General features: G+C 46.2%; 1 protein-coding gene across 1 annotated transcript; it reads right to left on the bottom strand.

The window, feature by feature from the left end:
- Positions 1-281: 281 nt before the first annotated feature.
- On the bottom strand, positions 282-17,127 carry LOC146206068 (uncharacterized). Its single transcript, XM_084608446.1, has 3 exons — positions 17,065-17,127; positions 3,989-4,547; positions 282-508 (listed from the first exon to the last, which is right to left on the bottom strand). Exons 1-3 carry the CDS (start codon positions 17,125-17,127, stop codon positions 282-284), a joined length of 849 nt encoding a protein of 282 aa, XP_084464572.1.
- Between the last annotated feature and the right edge of the window lie 557 nt (positions 17,128-17,684).

Genomic DNA, 17,684 nt, shown 5'->3' with positions numbered 1-17,684 from the left:
TACCACGGAAAGGGAGAACGCGACCCTGCTTTCAGTCTGGCCGCGACACGGTAGAGTGAATGAAACTATGTACAGCGGAGCTTACAACCGAGGCCAGGAATAGCTACTGGCTTCTCACTATGGTCACCTTAGCAGCAGTACTTAATTTGCCTGGGCGGCAATCCTAGCAGCGTAGGTTGCCAACAAACTATAAGCACGTACAAGCACAGAAGTAGCCGACTGAAATGCAATTTTATTTTCTAGGAGACATTAGGCAGGTCTTATAGTATAACTCAGAACGTTTACATATCGTCTTCATGCAAAGCTGCCCGTATAAAAGAAAAGTTATGGCGGTCAAAAGCAGCACACTCTACCCTCTGTATTTGCTGCATAGAGTGTCGGGCAGTGTCGAGCAACAAACTGCGCCGATGGTCCTTTTTAGTCATTCCGGGAGGAGTGATTAGCCCCAGGTCTCTCCGCTCGCTCAGGAAAGCTTTGACTTCCGACTTGAACTTCGAAAAGACTTCCTCTATTCGCCGCGAGATCGACCTAGAGGTGGCGCCACCGTCAGTCCGGTAGTGTGGATCGGCAGCCGGCGGCGCTCGCAGAAACGCACGCTGCGTAGGTCTGCTTCCGAGTTTACGGCGGGTTTGTTGGCGATGAAAACGTGTCTTCTGCAGTATTTCTGCAATATTGCAGAAAAAAATCCAAGGATTTCGCCAATGCAGCAGAAGAGCGGATTTTAGGAAAACAAAGCACGCAACCACCAGTCTTCTAGATTTACTTTGCACGTTTCTTGCGCTGTACCGCGCTCACGCGCCTAATGCTTGGGCCTGCCTAATGACAGCTTTGTTTTCCTTATCGACTTACAGTTTGTACGTGTCTCATGCGGGTGAGACCGGCGAATTTAGTGTCAAGCCCACGCAGATACAAGGTTCGTGCTCTGACCTGCAGTGATTTAGATTGAATCGAGAAAGCCTGGTTCATTATATCGTACTTTACTCGAGGATTAAGCAGGTTAAATGTAGCATTGGCAGCGCACTGCATGGCGAGTTGCTTTAGACTGAGTGCACATCAACTCTGGTCCAGACAACCACGCACAAGTATTCCCCAAATATGAGATCACGCCGACACTATACAGGAAACCTCACCACACAGGAAAGCTGATTGTTCACGTGTACAGCGCTGAGTGGATTGAATTTGCCTAGATGCTTTTTGCGGCCACTGTCATAGAATGTGATAGTGTATTAATGCATGCGCCACTAACTGTAAATGATTTCCTGAAACCGAGGAAAGTATAAGGGATTTCTGATGTGTGTGATGTTAATATATAACGGTAAATTAGTAGTGTAATTATTTTGTTTTGCAATGCGAATAAATTTCACCCCGTGAGAGAACTTTTACACACTTGACAGAATTTACAATAATCAGCGATTAATTTGTAGTAATGTTAATGTGCAAGCTACGAATTACTCGCTGCGAAGACATTGCGCATGGGCACTGTCATGTTCTGGGAAGTAATTTTACAGGCTGAAAATTTCTTTATCACTAATTATTTAGCAGTGACTAAATCTTATGCGAAGTAAAATATTAGGGTTGCTTCCAAAACAGATGCCGGATATAAAACTATTCCGAAAGAAATGGAGGTCATCTTATCATGCGACTATAAAAATGTATTTATTCCCGAACTAAACACTGATATTTAATCCCGCATGAAGCTGTTTTACTCCCCCTGTCAGAAATGACAAGTTTTGTCGGAAGACAGCACTTGGACGAAAAGGGATTATATATATTGCCACACCGCTGACCATCTTCTGGCGCCACCAAGTGGCCGAATGTCTTGGCACGTGGCTAAGCGTCATCCTCGTCTCTCTCTCGAGTTTTCGCTTAATTAAAAAGGGCCAGCTCGGTTGTTGTGCTGCTTGCTACGTGTGTTGGTGACATTTGGTGGAGGTGCTGGGTAAGATCCCATGTACGTTGCCCCCGAAGACGTCAGTGACGCTGCTCATCAACGCGTGGACGCGACTCCTGTCCATAAAGCCAGCCGTCGCCTGCGAGGCCTACAACCTGAGTTTGAACCGCTGTCCACCCCGCTACGAACCATGACATCCACGACGAGCAGCCAGACAAGCCAGCCTTCCAGCAACGCCCCACCGTTCGTCCTTCTCGCACCGCGATCACCGCCATCATTTCATGGTGACCGGTTAGAGGATGTGGAAGACTGGTTGGCCAGTTTTGACCGTGTGGCTGCATTTAACCAATGGGACGACGAGCGGAAGCTAATGAATGTGTACTTCGCGCTGCAAGACTCGGCCAAGACGTGGTTCGAGAACCACGAGGCGTCCTTTGTCAACTGGGCAGCCTTTCGCCGTGAGTTACTTACAACATTCAGCTCAAGTGCACGCAAAGAAAATGCAGAGATTGCAATCCGTTCAAGGTCTCAACAGTCAAATGAGAGTGTGGCCATGTTTGTCGAGGACATGATGCGGCTTTTCAATCGGGCCGACCCTACCATGCCTGAGGCAACGAAGGTACGGCACCTCATGCGCGGGGTGAAGGAGCAGTTGTTCGCTGGCCTCATTCGCGACCCCCCCAAGAACTGTCGCAGATTTCGCGAGAGAAGCTACCAGCATGGAACGTTCCCTGCAGGAACGGAGTACCCAATACGGCCGCCAGGCAAGCGTAGCGGCCACACCCTGCTGCTCGTCCGTGCCAGCAGCCAGCGGCGAGGCATTGCGGGAGCTTGTGAGGAGCATTGTCCGCGAAGAGCTGCAAAACCTCCACTTGAATGCTCCCTCTGCAAATAATTATTCTACCGTGGACGTCATCCGTGATGAAATTCGGCGAGCGGTGCAGCCACCACCACCACCAGCACAACAACCGAGCTGGCCCTTTTTTAATTAAGCGAAAACTCGAGAGAGAGACGAGGATGACGCTTAGCCACGTGCCAAGACATTCGGCCACTTGGTGGCGCCAGAAGATGGTCAGCGGTGTGGCATTGATTATATAGGCTACCAGTAAAGTACATTGATCTAGGTGTATTATGTAATATTTAGGGTAACAATAAGGTGCAGGTAATATGTTTCCCAAACATTCGAGCATTTCTCTAAAGCAAAATGTGCTCACTAAAACTTTTACGGATGCACAGAAGCCTTCAACAACAAAAGAAAAAAAATGCATATTGGCCCGGGTTTAACGCATGAAAGCGGCATCGGCTATGACGGATGATTGCAGAGGCTGGTTTTCGTGTCGGTTTCTTTTTTTTTTTTTTTTTCATTATTAACACCACATTTTCCACGTGGGATTGTTTATTGTGCAGTCAAATCCCACAGCAGAGGAACGCCTTTCGAAACGGTTGTGATTGAATCCCCCGTTCTCGAAATCAGCAGTCGAGCGCCCTTACCATTGAGACACCGCGACAGAGGTTTAAAAGCAAAAAAACAAACAAACAAAAAGACAAAGTACTCACACAACTCTATCGTGCATACAGACGGCATAGCACGTATAGAGTGGTCTGTTCAAACTGCATTCTGCTATATGAAGCAGTCTGCGGTGGCATATGTTTTAGTAGCTGCGGTATTCCAAACAGAAACGGGAATATGCGATTTCTGAGCGTTTGCATTAACTTTTATTGACGGCAGCGACCTGTTTTGCTTTGACACGGCGGTAACGACAGTACCACTTCGTTTGAGACATTGCATGTCAAAGGATCTCAAGCGCCGAAGACCGCGATGGATGATGTCCTTATCCAAGCATGACATGCTCGATACGGACAAGTATATATATTTTTTAATGAAGCGTGGGGTTATAGACTGTTCATATTTATTTTGCAAGAGGCATATAGGTAAGCAAAAGCGCACAGGAACGATGAAACAAACAAAACACTCCTGTACACGCCGCATGCGCGCGCTTAAATCTCTGCGGGCTGGCCCGCGACGCGAAAACGCATCCACACTGAGTAGGTTTCGCCGCTGAGCCGCGAGGTGGCGACTCTGCTCGATCTCGAGGCCAATAGGGTTGAAAAATGGACTGTAAGAAGGCAGCCGCTTGATCGAGTGCGTCTGACTGGCCAGGCTTGCCTGTTCCGCACGGCTGTGAGCTGGAGCGTTGTCAAAAATAAAAACCGCTTCAGAACCAGGTTCTTCACATTCAACACGGGCTGGTATGTCGCTCGAAAATTCATTGAAAACGACCCAGTGAACCTTGTCTACGGCCGTCCAATGAATGACACCATTTGCGGACATGCTGGCGAGAATGTTAAGGTTTGCTCCTTTGGTGCCAGTCGTCGTCTGCACCGCAGGCTGTCCCTTCACTGCACGGCCGAAGCTCCTTGAACGCCATATGTCATAGTTGGTCTCATCGATGTAAAACCTGCACAAGCGAGGTCCTTCAAACTGCAACCATTGCGCGTATGTTTCGCGGCTGCGTTTCACGTTGTCTCTGTTGTGGTCAATCGGCCTCTGAGTCATCAACTTCATTGTGTAACCGTGCGAATCCAGTAGGCGATCAATGCTACTTGTGCTGATGGCGATTTCCGGCAATTCTTCTTCCACTGATTGCTTTATTTGCTTTAGCGTGAAAGCAGGGTTGTTATCCACATTATTCTTTAGAGCCGTTACTACCTCATTTCCGAATTTCTTCGACGTTCCGCCTTTCTTCAACGCTTCTCTATCGCTCGCTGCAATGGATCTCGCCGTCTTTAAATTGATGCCCAGCGTGTCTGCCAATTTTTTCACATCTCCTCCACGCCTCGACACTTCGAGAATTCTGGCCCTGTCATGCTCGGAGACCTTGCTGTTCTTTCTTTTTGGTGCACCTGCAGGCTTGAACGGCGGTCTCCGTTTTCGGTGCCCGATTAGGATGTCAGGGCACTGCTAAATAATGCGCTCCTATAGGCTCCCAAAGCATCGCTGGGCGGCGCTGCGGCTCCTGATGGGCAGCGCCATCTGTGGCAGAAAAGCACACACTGGGACGCCGCCGGCTCGGCTCGCTGCCTTCGCGACGTGCGCCGCGCGCTTTCTCTCGAACGAGCACGCGCCCTGACGCGCCCCCGCAGGCGCATCGCAACATGCCGCCTGCATTCCGTCTTGATTATTGGACAACCTGCCGCGTATTTCCATAGAGGAAACGTAATTATAGGCGATACCATTTTGATTCACGTCAGCACTGTAGAGCAGACGACAGACGGCGATGAGTAAATATTGATTGTGAATGCGTTTCCCACGTTAGCGAAAACGTAGGAAGTTTATCTCGAGGTAAGTCAGCTATGCAACTATATTGTCGTGTATAATATGTTTAAAAACTGCGGAAGTATTATCAGTACTCTGAGATAAAGTTGCTCGCTTGTTGATTATTGTTTTGGCCTGTAGCATAAGATCTATATACTGTTTTGTTTTTATTATTACGATGTTACTAAAGCAAATCTTGCAGTAGAAGAATAAGCTATTGTCTGAAGGAGATGTTTCTTCAAAGGCACGAACGCTAGCACTCTCAAAAGCCCATGCGTGCTCCGCGCGCTGCACGCGACATAACCGGCTCGCTGGCTGGAAGGGAAGGTGAAATCCAAGCTTGTACTACAATCGTGCTTTATTTCGGTTCTTACTAAATGGTTGTGCTTCATTTATATTTGGTTTACATTTACGAAACCTGTGACGCGAATAGGGTGCTCCGTGCGAGTAGTGTCAATCGAGCCATAATTAGGATCGCTTTTGTATTACACTTCCAACATATTTTTGTTATGAATAATAATAATGTTGGTTCATTTATTGGCCAATTTGCGAAAATCTAAAAGCGGCTCAGCCAAGCCTGTCCCCCCCCCCCCCCCCCCCCACAAAAAAAAGGCCTCGTTTCTAGATATTTTCTTGGTCGTAGGGCACATTCACACATCATTATCGATCGCGGACGTCGCACGCTGGATATCTGTTGATTTGGTTGCTTTCAGAGCACTCACAAAGCAGGGAGAGAGCACAGAAAATCGGTAAAGCAAGACACGCGCAGAGAGAAGAGCAGGATAATCCTCTACCCCCTTCACTTCGTATAGATGGTGTTAAACCATTGTACTTTTTTGATGCCTCTCTATGACGTCTTTGTCAACTGTCGAACACTTCTGAGTTTATGGAGAAGGGGAAAATTGGCCCTTTTCGTTTCCACAAAGAACGCGAGACTTCTGAGAATGCTGTCATGCGGTTGGAAAACAGGTCTTGTGGAAACGCTTCCAATGAAATCTGCAAAGTTCCACACGTGAGCCTCGTCTTTTGGCGCTTCGCCTACTATTGTGGATACCCATGACACAATGCTACTTAGTACCTCCGTTGCCTCCGTTTCGCATCAGCGGAAGCGTTTTTGTATCGCCAAATAACCGCCAGGCGCAACTCGATCGCTGCACTTGCACAGAAAGCTAGCGGAGCGTCTGCTCCGGCGACGTCCCATCGTTTCACATTTCGCCACCATGCCAGGAATGCGGTGCTGCCATCGCGCGGCGAAACTTGAGCTTGGGTTCCCTATAGTATACGAGTACGCACCACCACCGTCCGGCTCTACTCCGTCGTGCAAATGCAAACGACAACGCGGCACACACAACGGAGTCGCGAATATTGCCGCCTGCTTTGAAATCTCTTGTCTTCTGCGTTTCTAGTAGTTTTTGTTTTATGTTCTTGAGAAAACATTTCTATTTCTTGCAAAAAAAAAAAGTACACCTATTTCTAATAGTGAATTCACGTGTCTGTGCTTTCATCCATTCTCCTAGTATAGCGCAAAAACAGACGACAATTCGGCACCGAGTAAACGGAGGCGGAAAACTTGCTTTCTGCTTTGGAACTTTTTGGCATTGGCTGTGTAATGTTTGGCTTATGAAATTACATATAGCTAAATTAGATACGGTTGATTAAAACGTTTTTTAATTGTGTGATAAAATAATTGTGTTTCATCGAAGACATTTTAATTCTGTATATATTTTGTAATCAGCAGTGCGCACATTTGTGGGATAAATTGTCCTCTTGGAATATAGAGCCAGTAAGCCACAGCTCTGGGACCCTTCAGTATTTCAGTGCCGAAATTGTGCGTTTGTCATAATATTGACGAAAGTCATCCCATAAGCTAACGCTTCGCTTACTCGTGCATGGTCTGGAATGTGATCTCTATTTCTATTTATTTCTGGAATTCATGTTACATGCTTTGGAGCCCTCCACCACATTCATTTTTCACATGTGGATTAAATTGGTTGGCATCCGGATTAAATTCGCTGGCGCTTGTATTAATTGCGTTGGCACTCGGATTAAATTGGTTGGCGCGGACATTATTCGAGTTGGCGCTTGGATTAAATATGCTGGCGCTATGATTAAATGCTTGGCATTCGAATTAAATTACATGGCGCTTAGGTTATATCAGTCGGCGCTCAGATTATTTCCGCTGGCGCTAGGATTAAATTCAGAGGGAAAACCTGTAGAAGGTGTAGGTCGGGAGCTGACTGATCTTCAAAAAACTGTCGTTGTAATTGTGTGATCCTTGAGTACCGTTTGAAGGGTAGCCTCATGTGAATTCGGGCTAACCGCATGAGTTCTAGTATCCTGCCGTACACCATCCCAATGTGTAACAGAAACTTTCCTTCGAATTTTCTTCATGTGTCCCAAATTAAAACCTATGCTAATGGGGGCATGGTCACTACCCCCCGCATCTAAGTCTTTCTGCCAATGGTGGGGTGCACCAGGGCCTTTCCATCACGTCAAGTCTGGGGAGTATGTTCGTGTTGCAGGAAGCGTTGTGACCTCAGGATGATTAAACTTCATTTCTGTGAAGGCAGTGTGCACTTTATCTCCACTTTTGGAATCGTAATCATATCCCCAAGCTGTGTGCGGAGCGTTAAAATCTCCACCTGTTAATATTGGAGTTACAGGGTATAAACGTCGAATATATGTAACCCACGCAATATTAATAAGTGTGTTTATGGGACGAGCGTACACGGACACTACTTTCAGGGCCGTTATGTTTGGGCGCGCGAGTACCGCAACTACTTCCTGCTGAGTGTTACACCACTTGCTTATAAGTCAATTGCGTTTGGGGAATATTTGACCTAATATAGACGGTAGCTTTTCCTGGAGCTTCTGTCTCGGCTCTTGCTCTTTTATCAGGAATTGAAAGGCATTGGTTCCCTATATGTACCCTGTGATCAGACACAACCGATTATGTTTCTGTGTCAAGAAAGCTCAGGAATGTAGCTTGCCGTATAATAATTTTGTTTTAATTTCCCCACCCTTATTAGAGAGGCCTCTACAATTATATTATGTAGTCTCTTGCCGACTGTTTTGGCTACTACTATCCAATAAGGGAGTAATTACTCAGCGACATCCACCCAAGCGCAGCCATACGGCTACAGAGGAAAGCTATACAGCTTTCTCAGAAACTTGGTAGTTAAAGAAAAATTCGTCCTGATCCGGAGATCAAACCAGGCACCACCGCCTTTCCGGAGCAGACGCTCTACCGACTGAGCTAACCAGGGCAGCTAGCAGATGGTAGGGCGAGAGCGAATTGATCTATAATTCGAAGTGAGAATGGTATTGTTAAAAAAAAAAAAAAAAAAAAAAACTTAAAGAGCACTGCAGAATCTGCATTGGAGTAATGCGAAAGCAGGGATGCTGATGTTGGTTGCTTGTATAGTTGCTTAATTCACTTCTTGTTTACCCATTTTAGTCCTTGGTACTTTCAAAGTGCGCGCCAATTCCTTCCTATGCCCTTTTTCGACTCTATTTCCGGTTGCGTGACGTCACATCCTCTACGTCACATTAATTCACTTCTTGTTTGCCCATTTTAGTATTTGGAGCTTTCAAATTGCGGGCTAATCTCTTCCTATGTCCTTTTTCGGCTCTACTTCCGGTTTCATGACGTCACCCTAATTGATTGCCTTAATGCAGAATCAGAATCAGAAGTTTATTTCGGCCTCGTTACACAATGCTGCGGGTGTAGGCAAAACGCCTTCTGGGGGCTTGACAAGGCCTACACCCAACAGAGAGACATTTGGCAGAAGCAGCAGCGATGGTCACAGTAGTACAGCCAAGAATACAAAACATTGAGAAAATTCGCGTGAATGGAAAAAAAGGAAAAAGGAAGTATAAGTAACTTTCACAATCTGCTGTCACAATAAAGAGGCATATTCTGAGTTAAGACTGGTTGGTAAACAGTATTTTAACATTTGTCGTCCGTAATTTGTTCGGGTGCGAGGTACTACCCAGGGGTCAGAGCTACATGTATTGTATACTTTTGTTCGTAGTGTTAGCGAGGCTAGGTCTTTAAGGTATGTGTTATTTTTGGCTATGCTGGAACGGTAGCGTGCGGTAAGAATGGAATTGTGCAAGACGGTAACAGGTAGTATCTTTAGTTGATCAAAGATTGTTTTTTTTTTAGCATTAGTGATGATTCGTATTGCTTTTTTCTGTAACCTATAGAAAGAACTTTAATGTCAGTTTGCGTGGTAGTGGCCCAAATCAGAAAACAGTAGCTCAAAGCGGAGAAGAATAATGAATTATAGATTAACAGTTTGATATTCTCGGGCAGGAGGAACTGTAGCCGCGACATCACGCCAATTGTGCGAGCAAGTTTCGCACGAATGTGGCTGGTCTGCGGATTCCAATACATATTCTCATGGAAAATATCACCCAGGCTTTTGACCTGTGGTGTTATCTCTATGTCAGAGGAACCGATAAAAAGACTGATATTTGTATCTGCGATCTTGTTACGGGGGCGAAATAGTACGGCTTTGGTCTTGGATGTGTTCAAAATCAATGAATTTGAAATACTCCAGTTGTTTATCAAATCGAGCACCTTATTAGCTTTGACTTGGAGATCAGGTAAGGACGGGCCGGGAAAAGCAAACTAGTGTCATCAGCGTAAATTATGAAGTGGGAAGATGTGTCAATGTTAACTATGTCGTTAATGTATATGTTGAATAGTAAGGGTCCCAAAATGCTTCCTTGCGGAACACCGCATCGGACAGTTTTCAGCTCGGATTTAAAATCATTAATGTGAACCTGTTGACGGCGATTATGCAAGTAGCTTTTTAATAGAACCAAGAAGATACCTCGGAAACCATAATATTCTAGTTTTTCAGTAAGGGTAATGTGGTTAATTCGATCAAACGCCTTTGAAAAATCAATGAATGTTGCAAGTATGCACTCTTTGCGCTCAAAAGCTTCTAAAATTAATTCTATTTGGAAGAGTAGCGCACTTTCTGTCGAGCGATTCTTTGTAAATCGGAATTGGTAGGGTGTAAGGATGTTATGTTTGTTTAAAAAGCTGCTCATTCTATTATGAATTAACTTTTCAACGCCCATAGAAAAAACGGAAAGAATTGATATTGGCCTGTAGTTAGATATACAGCCCCGATCCCCACCTTTGAAAATAACAGAAACTTTGGCGACTTTTAGTCTTTTGGGGAAAATGCCTGTCCGGAATATTAAGTTAATTAGGTGTGTTAAAACTCTAGTTATAACAAGAATGACGTGTTTTATCGGAGCTATTTGTAATCCGTCAATTTCGCAGCTTTTACTGTTCTCTAGACAAAAATGCATTTTGAACATCTGCCGTCGTTACAGGTGAAATGAAAGCACTATCGCACGTGCTGTATTTCATTAGGTTCATCGAATGCGGATCATGTGCGGTACTAGTGATGGAAACAAGATAATCGTTGAAGGCGGTGGCTAACGCATCACCAGTGACGGTTCTTTTATCGATTGTCATTGCAGTTGGGAGGGTATTCTTGTTTTGGTTGGGATTTATCAAAGAATTTATTCGCTTCCAGAGTACATCCGCCTGATTTACAGCGTCGGTGCCAAAGAGATTTGCAAAGTAAGACATCTTGGCTTTGCGCAGCAGGCTAGTTGTTTTATTTTTATGTTGTTTAAAGGTTTTCAGATCATCAGCATTTCCTGTTTTGATGAAGCGCTCATAGAGGTGATTTTTCTTTTTAATGGCTTTTATGCATTCTGCATTAAGCCATGGCTTACGGGCCTTTCCTGGCAGCTTTTTTTCTACGTAGGGAAAGCAACGTAAGTAAATACTAATAAACTTTTCAATAAACGCTTCACACGCTATATCGGCACTGTCATTAAGCAACACAGTTTCCCATTGCGCCGCGGTTAGTTCATTTGCAAACTGCTGAAGAGTACGGTCGTTTATGTTGCGGTACTTTAAAGAAAAAATTTTTGGAGCTCGGAATCAAGGCTCTTGCACGCAAGCGCCATAAATATTGGGGAATGGTCACTTATGTGAACATCCAAAACGCCTGATGCAAGGGGAGTGTTGTTAGCATTTGTGATAAAAAGATCTATTAGTGTCGAGGTATTGAGCTGGATGCGTGTAGCTTGGTTAATTACGTTCATTACAGCGTTAGTCTCTAAGAGTTCGTAAAACTCAGTTCGTTGCGGAGTGGCACTTGGAAGATCTATATTGAAATCGCCTCCTAGGACTAGGCGGTAATCGTTCTGATTTATTCACTCAAAATAACAGTCGAGAAATGAAAATAATTCAGGTAGTTTACCTCCCGGTGGTTTAAATACAACATATATGATGCACTGATTACTTTTTACGGTCAGTATTTCAAAATCTGCAGTAATTTTTGAGAAAGAGTCAATTAGCTCGGTGTCTAAAGTATTCGTTAACAAAAGCATGACACCACGCCCCTTTTACGGCTGCGGGTTAACGAAACTGCGGGTTAAATTAACGAAAAGGGAAGTGTAACCAGGTACGTGTACAGCTTCGGAACTGTCACTGTACCATGTTTCTGAAATCATGACGACGTGAAAGGACAAGTCAGATCTGTCAAGTAGACCACTGATTTCGGCTTCTTTATTCCGGGCAGACTGAGTATTTAGGTGAAGGCAGGATATGCGGTCACTGTCAGTGGAAGCTGATAGGTTCACACTGTTTTGTGTTAATTGGGCCATATTCACAAACAGAAGAATTAAGCCTCTCACAAAATTTGACTTGTCCTCGGAACCCTTAGTCAATCTTATCAATATCCCTGAACGACCTTAGGACAGAAGTTTCGGACTTCCGCGCAAAAACCTTCCCATCCCGGCACCCATGCAAAACACCATTTCTTCTGTTTCTTTCTTTCCACGGTCAACAATAACAGCTTTTATAGTTGTGGGCACAAGTGCTCATTAACGTAGATTGGGCTGGTGTCAGATCCACCGACATCGGAGTCTGCTAGGCGCATTTTCCGGGATTTCGCGAGGACAGCGTCCCGCTTCGACCGCGTATGAAACTGGACGACAATGTGTGGGCATGCAGAATGTTTTGACTGAACGCGGTGACACACATCAATATCACTTCCCGCAATGGGCTCATGTACAGCTAGAAGAAATAGGAAAGGGAACACGGGAGCGCGTGGCCTCTACGCTTTCCAAAGCGCTGCTACCAACGCGAGACGAGAATGGGTTGCACCAAGGGTATACGCTCGGGAAGAGCAGCCGACCAAGCTTACTTTGGATGCGTCTTTATACCATTCATTCTTATCACCTGTCGGTGACAGCGCATTTGAAAGAGTGGAGGCCACGAGCTCCCGTGTTCCCTTTCATATTGCTGCTAGCTGTACAGCCTCACCAAGCCTCCGAAGGACTTCATCGAGGAACACTTTTCAATTCAATGTTTTTGTTCCTGGAGTATTGTTCAAGGTCAACAGTCCTCCTTTCGTTCTCAGTTACTTGTTTTTTCAGCAGCGAACATTGTTCTGTTGGAACATAGTTTTTGGCTTTAAGTTCCATATTTTTTTTGCTTTATTTGAGAGCATTCTCGAGTCATTTCCTCGAACTTGCTGTTGAAAAAATTCTAGTGAACCCTTTAATTTTCTGTGTTCTTCACGGAACTCTCGTTCCAGTGACACACGCATCTCACGGAATTCTCGGAATTCCTTCAAAAAGCTGGTACTCTCTTCAGTGCACACACTAAATCTCCGTGGCAGCAACGGCGGCAACGCAAAACAATTAACTACTTTAATCTTTGGTACTTGCAAATTGCGCGCAAATTCCTTCCTATGCCCTTTTTTGGCTCGAATTCAGGTTGAATGACGTCACATCCTTGACGTCACCTTAACTGACTGATTTAATTAACAATTTTAGTATTTGATACATTCAAATGGGATGCCAAATTATTGGTAATGAGGCCATTTTCGTCTTTACTTCGACATTTTCTGCCTCTAATTAATTTCTTGATTAACTTATTGGCCTAATTATTCTTTCGGACACATCACGTCACGCTCTATCAAGTGACACCGCTCATTAACCTCTACCACTTGTCAATTACTAACAACTGCTGCGGACAACTTTTAAATTTTTGCCTGTAATTAATTGCCTAATTACCTTATTGGCCTAATTATTTTTTGGCAGCAACATTACGTTACTCTCTATTGTTTGACACCACTCATTAACCTCTACCACTTCTCAATTTACTAACAACTGCTGCGGACAGGATTTCGCAGACGCGGCCTGAGGACGCGGTGTGCGGACGCGGTCAGCGGACAGAAATCTGCGAACATAGCGAAGTAATGCTCTCGCATTAATATTTAGAGGAATCCCCCAATGTGGAGTAGAGTTTTAATAAGGAGTAATTGCTCAGTGACATTCACCCAAGCGCAGCCATACGGCTACAAAGGAAAGATGTACAGCTTTATCAGAAACTTTGTAGTTAAAGAAAAAATCATCCTGATTCGGGGATCGAACCCGGCACCACCGCCTTTCCGAGGCAGTCGCTCTACCGACTGAGCTAACCAGGACGGCTAGCAGACCAGATGGTAGGGCGAGAGCTAAATGATCTATAACTCTAAGTGGGAATGGTGTTGGTCAAATATTTACTATATATTACACTATTACTATATATTACTATCCAATATATTACTATATTACTATTCATATATTACTATGCATGATATATAGTGTTCTGAATGAGTTGTGTCAGTTGCGTAAGGGCTTCTGCCTCTGTGTGTGTGTGTGTGTGTGTGTGTGTGTGTGTGTGCGTGTGTGTGTGTGTGTGTGTGTGTGTGTGTGTGTGTGCGTGCGTGTGTGTGTGTGTGTGTGTGTGTGTGCGTGTGTGTGTGTGTGTGTGTGTGTGTGTGTGTGTGTGTGTGTGTGTGTGTGTGTGTGTGTGTGTGTGTGTGTGTGTGTGTGTGTGTGTGTGTGTGTGTGTGTGTGTGTGTGTGTGTGTGTGTGTGTGTGTGTGTGTGTGTGTGTGTGTGTGTGTGTGTGTGTGTGTGTGTGTGTGTGTGTGTGTGTGTGTGTGTGTGTGTGTGTGTGTGTGTGTGTGTGTGTGTGTGTGTGTGTGTGTGTGTGTGTGTGTGTGTGTGTGTGTGTGTGTGTGTGTGTGTGTGTGTGTGTGTGTGTGTGTGTGTGTGTGTGTGTGTGTGTGTGTGTGTGTGTGTGTGTGTGTGTGTGTGTGTGTGTGTGTGTGTGTGTGTGTGTGTGTGTGTGTGTGTGTGTGTGTGTGTGTGTGTGTGTGTGTGTGTGTGTGTGTGTGTGTGTGTGTGTGTGTGTGTGTGTGTGTGTGTGTGTGTGTGTGTGTGTGTGTGTGTGTGTGTGTGTGTGTGTGTGTGTGTGTGTGTGTGTGTGTGTGTGTGTGTGTGTGTGTGTGTGTGTGTGTGTGTGTGTGTGTGTGTGTGTGTGTGTGTGTGTGTGTGTGTGTGTGTGTGTGTGTGTGTGTGTGTGTGTGTGTGTGTGTGTGTGTGTGTGTGTGTGTGTGTGTGTGTGTGTGTGTGTGTGTGTGTGTGTGTGTGTGTGTGTGTGTGTGTGTGTGTGTGTGTGTGTGTGTGTGTGTGTGTGTGTGTGTGTGAAATTCTACAATGGGGCGAGCGCTCCTGCCTGCTCCACTGCCCCTTCTTCCTCGTCCGTAACATTACCCGGGGCCACCGAGGACGGTCGTGGACGAGGAAGTTGGCCGATGTCGATGAGATTCATGGTATGACGATGGGCGTGACTAGATGGCTGAAGAAGAAGAGGAAGAAGGAAGAAGGAAAGTCGGGGGGGGGGGGGCTATAATGGCGAGGTCACAGCGGGTCCGGCAGGCTGGTGATTAACCAAGCGATGCCACCTAGCGATGCCACCACATGTTATGGGGTGGCAAGCCGATGCACACAGAGAACAGAGAGAGAAAATGGTCTATGAGTCAGAGATGATTTAATGAATCGCGGCGTGCTAGCGCGAGCGCTCCTGCCCGCGCCACTGCCCGCTTCTTCCTCATCCATAACAATATCAAGCTCAACAAGTTACTAACGTGCATGAATAAGAAGAGAAGTCATGTAAACATATTAGCCTTTTCAGGTATGCCGAATAATGCATGCAGACCTTCGATAAGGAAAACGATGCTAGAGGTGCAGACGAGAAAGATAAAGAGTTGCAGATTGTGCTGACAGAGCATCACGCCTTGCATTTCCATGCCTTGTTTTCCGACATTTACACTGCTGATCTCGTTAATGATGAAAAAAGATGGAAGGAAAGGATAAGGCAAATTGTTTTAATTTCCGCCTACTGGCAACGAGCACCATCATTTTTCTACCTATGTAAAGAAATGACAGAAGCATTATTGCTCACTTTTGGATCTTTTTCTTTTCCTTTTTTTTTTTTTTTGCAGTGGCAGTTTCCTTTAAGGGGACATACACGAGGTGGGATGTCCTGAGGCGCCTACATTTCCTTAAGGTTTCAAACTTCAGAGAAGTAGGCACTCCGATGTGACCTCCGAGGCAAGCGCGTAGTTTTTCAAGGCGGCGAAGCATCAAGCGGCCCTCTTCCGGACGAGACGGAAGAGGGCCGGACCTGAGAAACTGCGGAAGAGATGGCGGCACGCGCTTGATTGTATGCCAATAAAACGAAGTTTGACCCATTTGAATCGGTGTCAGATGTGTTCAGAAGAAGCACCGAGCGGGCACAGACACTTCAATAGCTAGGGTCTCGTGTATTCGATTCCCAGCTCAACCTTACATATGAAAGGAGCTGCCCGAGTTGAAAGCTCCTTCTTGCTCTCAATGATGCCACCTGGTCTCGTGACGTCACACTATACCCGACGACCAACCACACGGTGGCGGCTACTCACATGTGTGAAATATAAATGGGCGCCAGCGCGCCATGCACATCCAGTCCACCGGTGCCCCGTCATGCCACCTGCCAACAACCACCTGCCAAAGGCGCGCTCGTTGTTTTAGAGGCTGCAGTGTTTCAAGCGGGGTATGAAGGAGTTACGGCGTTTGCCGCATAAAAACTACCACCTGCCGCAGTCGTGCTTGTGATTTTTCCAGGCTGCGAGGATTGAAATAGCCGATGCCGCAGAAACTTTTTGCCCTGATGGGGTTACTCGCACTGTGGTACTAAAAGACTTCCAGATCGAATGCTCATGATTTTTAAAGGCTCCGAGGCTTCAAACAGGGGACGTCGACAACGCGGTCAGACAATCTTTTTTTTTTTTCGACATGGGAGTACTAGCCCAACATCACATTTTACTTCAGTACTACCCTCTTGCGTGAAAATGCCTAAGGTAAGGAACGGTAGCCAATGGCTGACGCGGAATTAAAGTCCAACAGCTTAACCACATGAAATAGAAAAGCAAAAACCACACTCTTAGGAATTGTCGATTACAGAAAGCGCAATTAAGATACGCATTCGAATGAACTTTCAGATAATCCTGAGAGAAGGATGAAGATTGCTCGTTGTACTGTTGCGAGCCACGCGGCCACGTGAATTCATTCGGCGCTGGGACCAAGACAGGGTGCTCTTCTTCCTTCGAACTGCTCAAGTCCTTCAAGGTGTACGTCCCTGCACGCTCGACAATATCGACTCTGTGTTATCTTCCAACCTTACGCAAAAAGACGGCATTTCAGCGATATCCTCACGGCAACTGGAGGAGCAGGAAGGCATCGCGGATGGTAACGTTGTCGCCCGGCACAGCTGCGGACCCCTATCCGCTGGATTCCACCCCTGCTGTCCTGAGCTTCGACAGCCGCAGTCGTCCGGGAGCGGCCTCTTTGAGCTGCATGCAAGGGTACTGCGGAGCGAGTGGCTGCTTGACTTCGACAAGTTGTGCGCTCTCCGTACCGCGACACCAGGAGTTCCACACCTCAGCGGCGCAAAGCATGGTGAGCGATTTGCGCCTGGTCCAGGCCGTGGAACGGCCTCTCATGGTTGTACTGAAAAAGTTCTCTATTTCTTTGTTTTTCCAGTGCGAAGTATCTCACGATCAAGGCCACGACAGTCAGCATGAACATATGGAGGAGAATGGGGTCAACGCTGATCCCAATGTTGTCGCTGTCCGCACACGGAGAGCGGTACTAGGTTCTGACGGCTGGGGTCGTCAAGATCAAGACGACGAGCTTGTGCTGCAAGTTCTCCGCTACGTGGACGCTGGACTGCCACACCTCGCTACGAACTCTTTTGAAGTACCACATCCTGGTCTTCGCTGCTACGAAGAGGCGGAAGAACTCGGGGACCTGCTTGAACAAATCAGCCAGGTTTCTGCTCAAGTCCTCCGTTGCTCCTCAGACGCCCTTGTGCAGGCAGTGCTTGCGCCCCCTGGTTTCCATGTCGGCAACGACGTTGGAGAGCTCGCAGGCTTGCTTGAAACCATAATGCAGGCTTTGGGCGAATCCCTCACGGTTGACGGACGTGAAGCGTTTGAACCATCCCGCTTCGGTGGTGCCAAGCGAGAGGAGGAACTTGGACTCATCTTCCATGGTCTCA

Source organism: Amblyomma maculatum, chromosome 1, assembly GCF_055883805.1.
Source record: "Amblyomma maculatum isolate TAMU_Amacu chromosome 1, ASM5588380v1, whole genome shotgun sequence".
Taxonomy (NCBI): Eukaryota; Metazoa; Arthropoda; class Arachnida; order Ixodida; family Ixodidae; genus Amblyomma; species Amblyomma maculatum.
The sequence above is the reverse complement of the archived record's forward strand: the minus strand, read 5'-3'. Positions and strand labels throughout refer to the sequence as shown.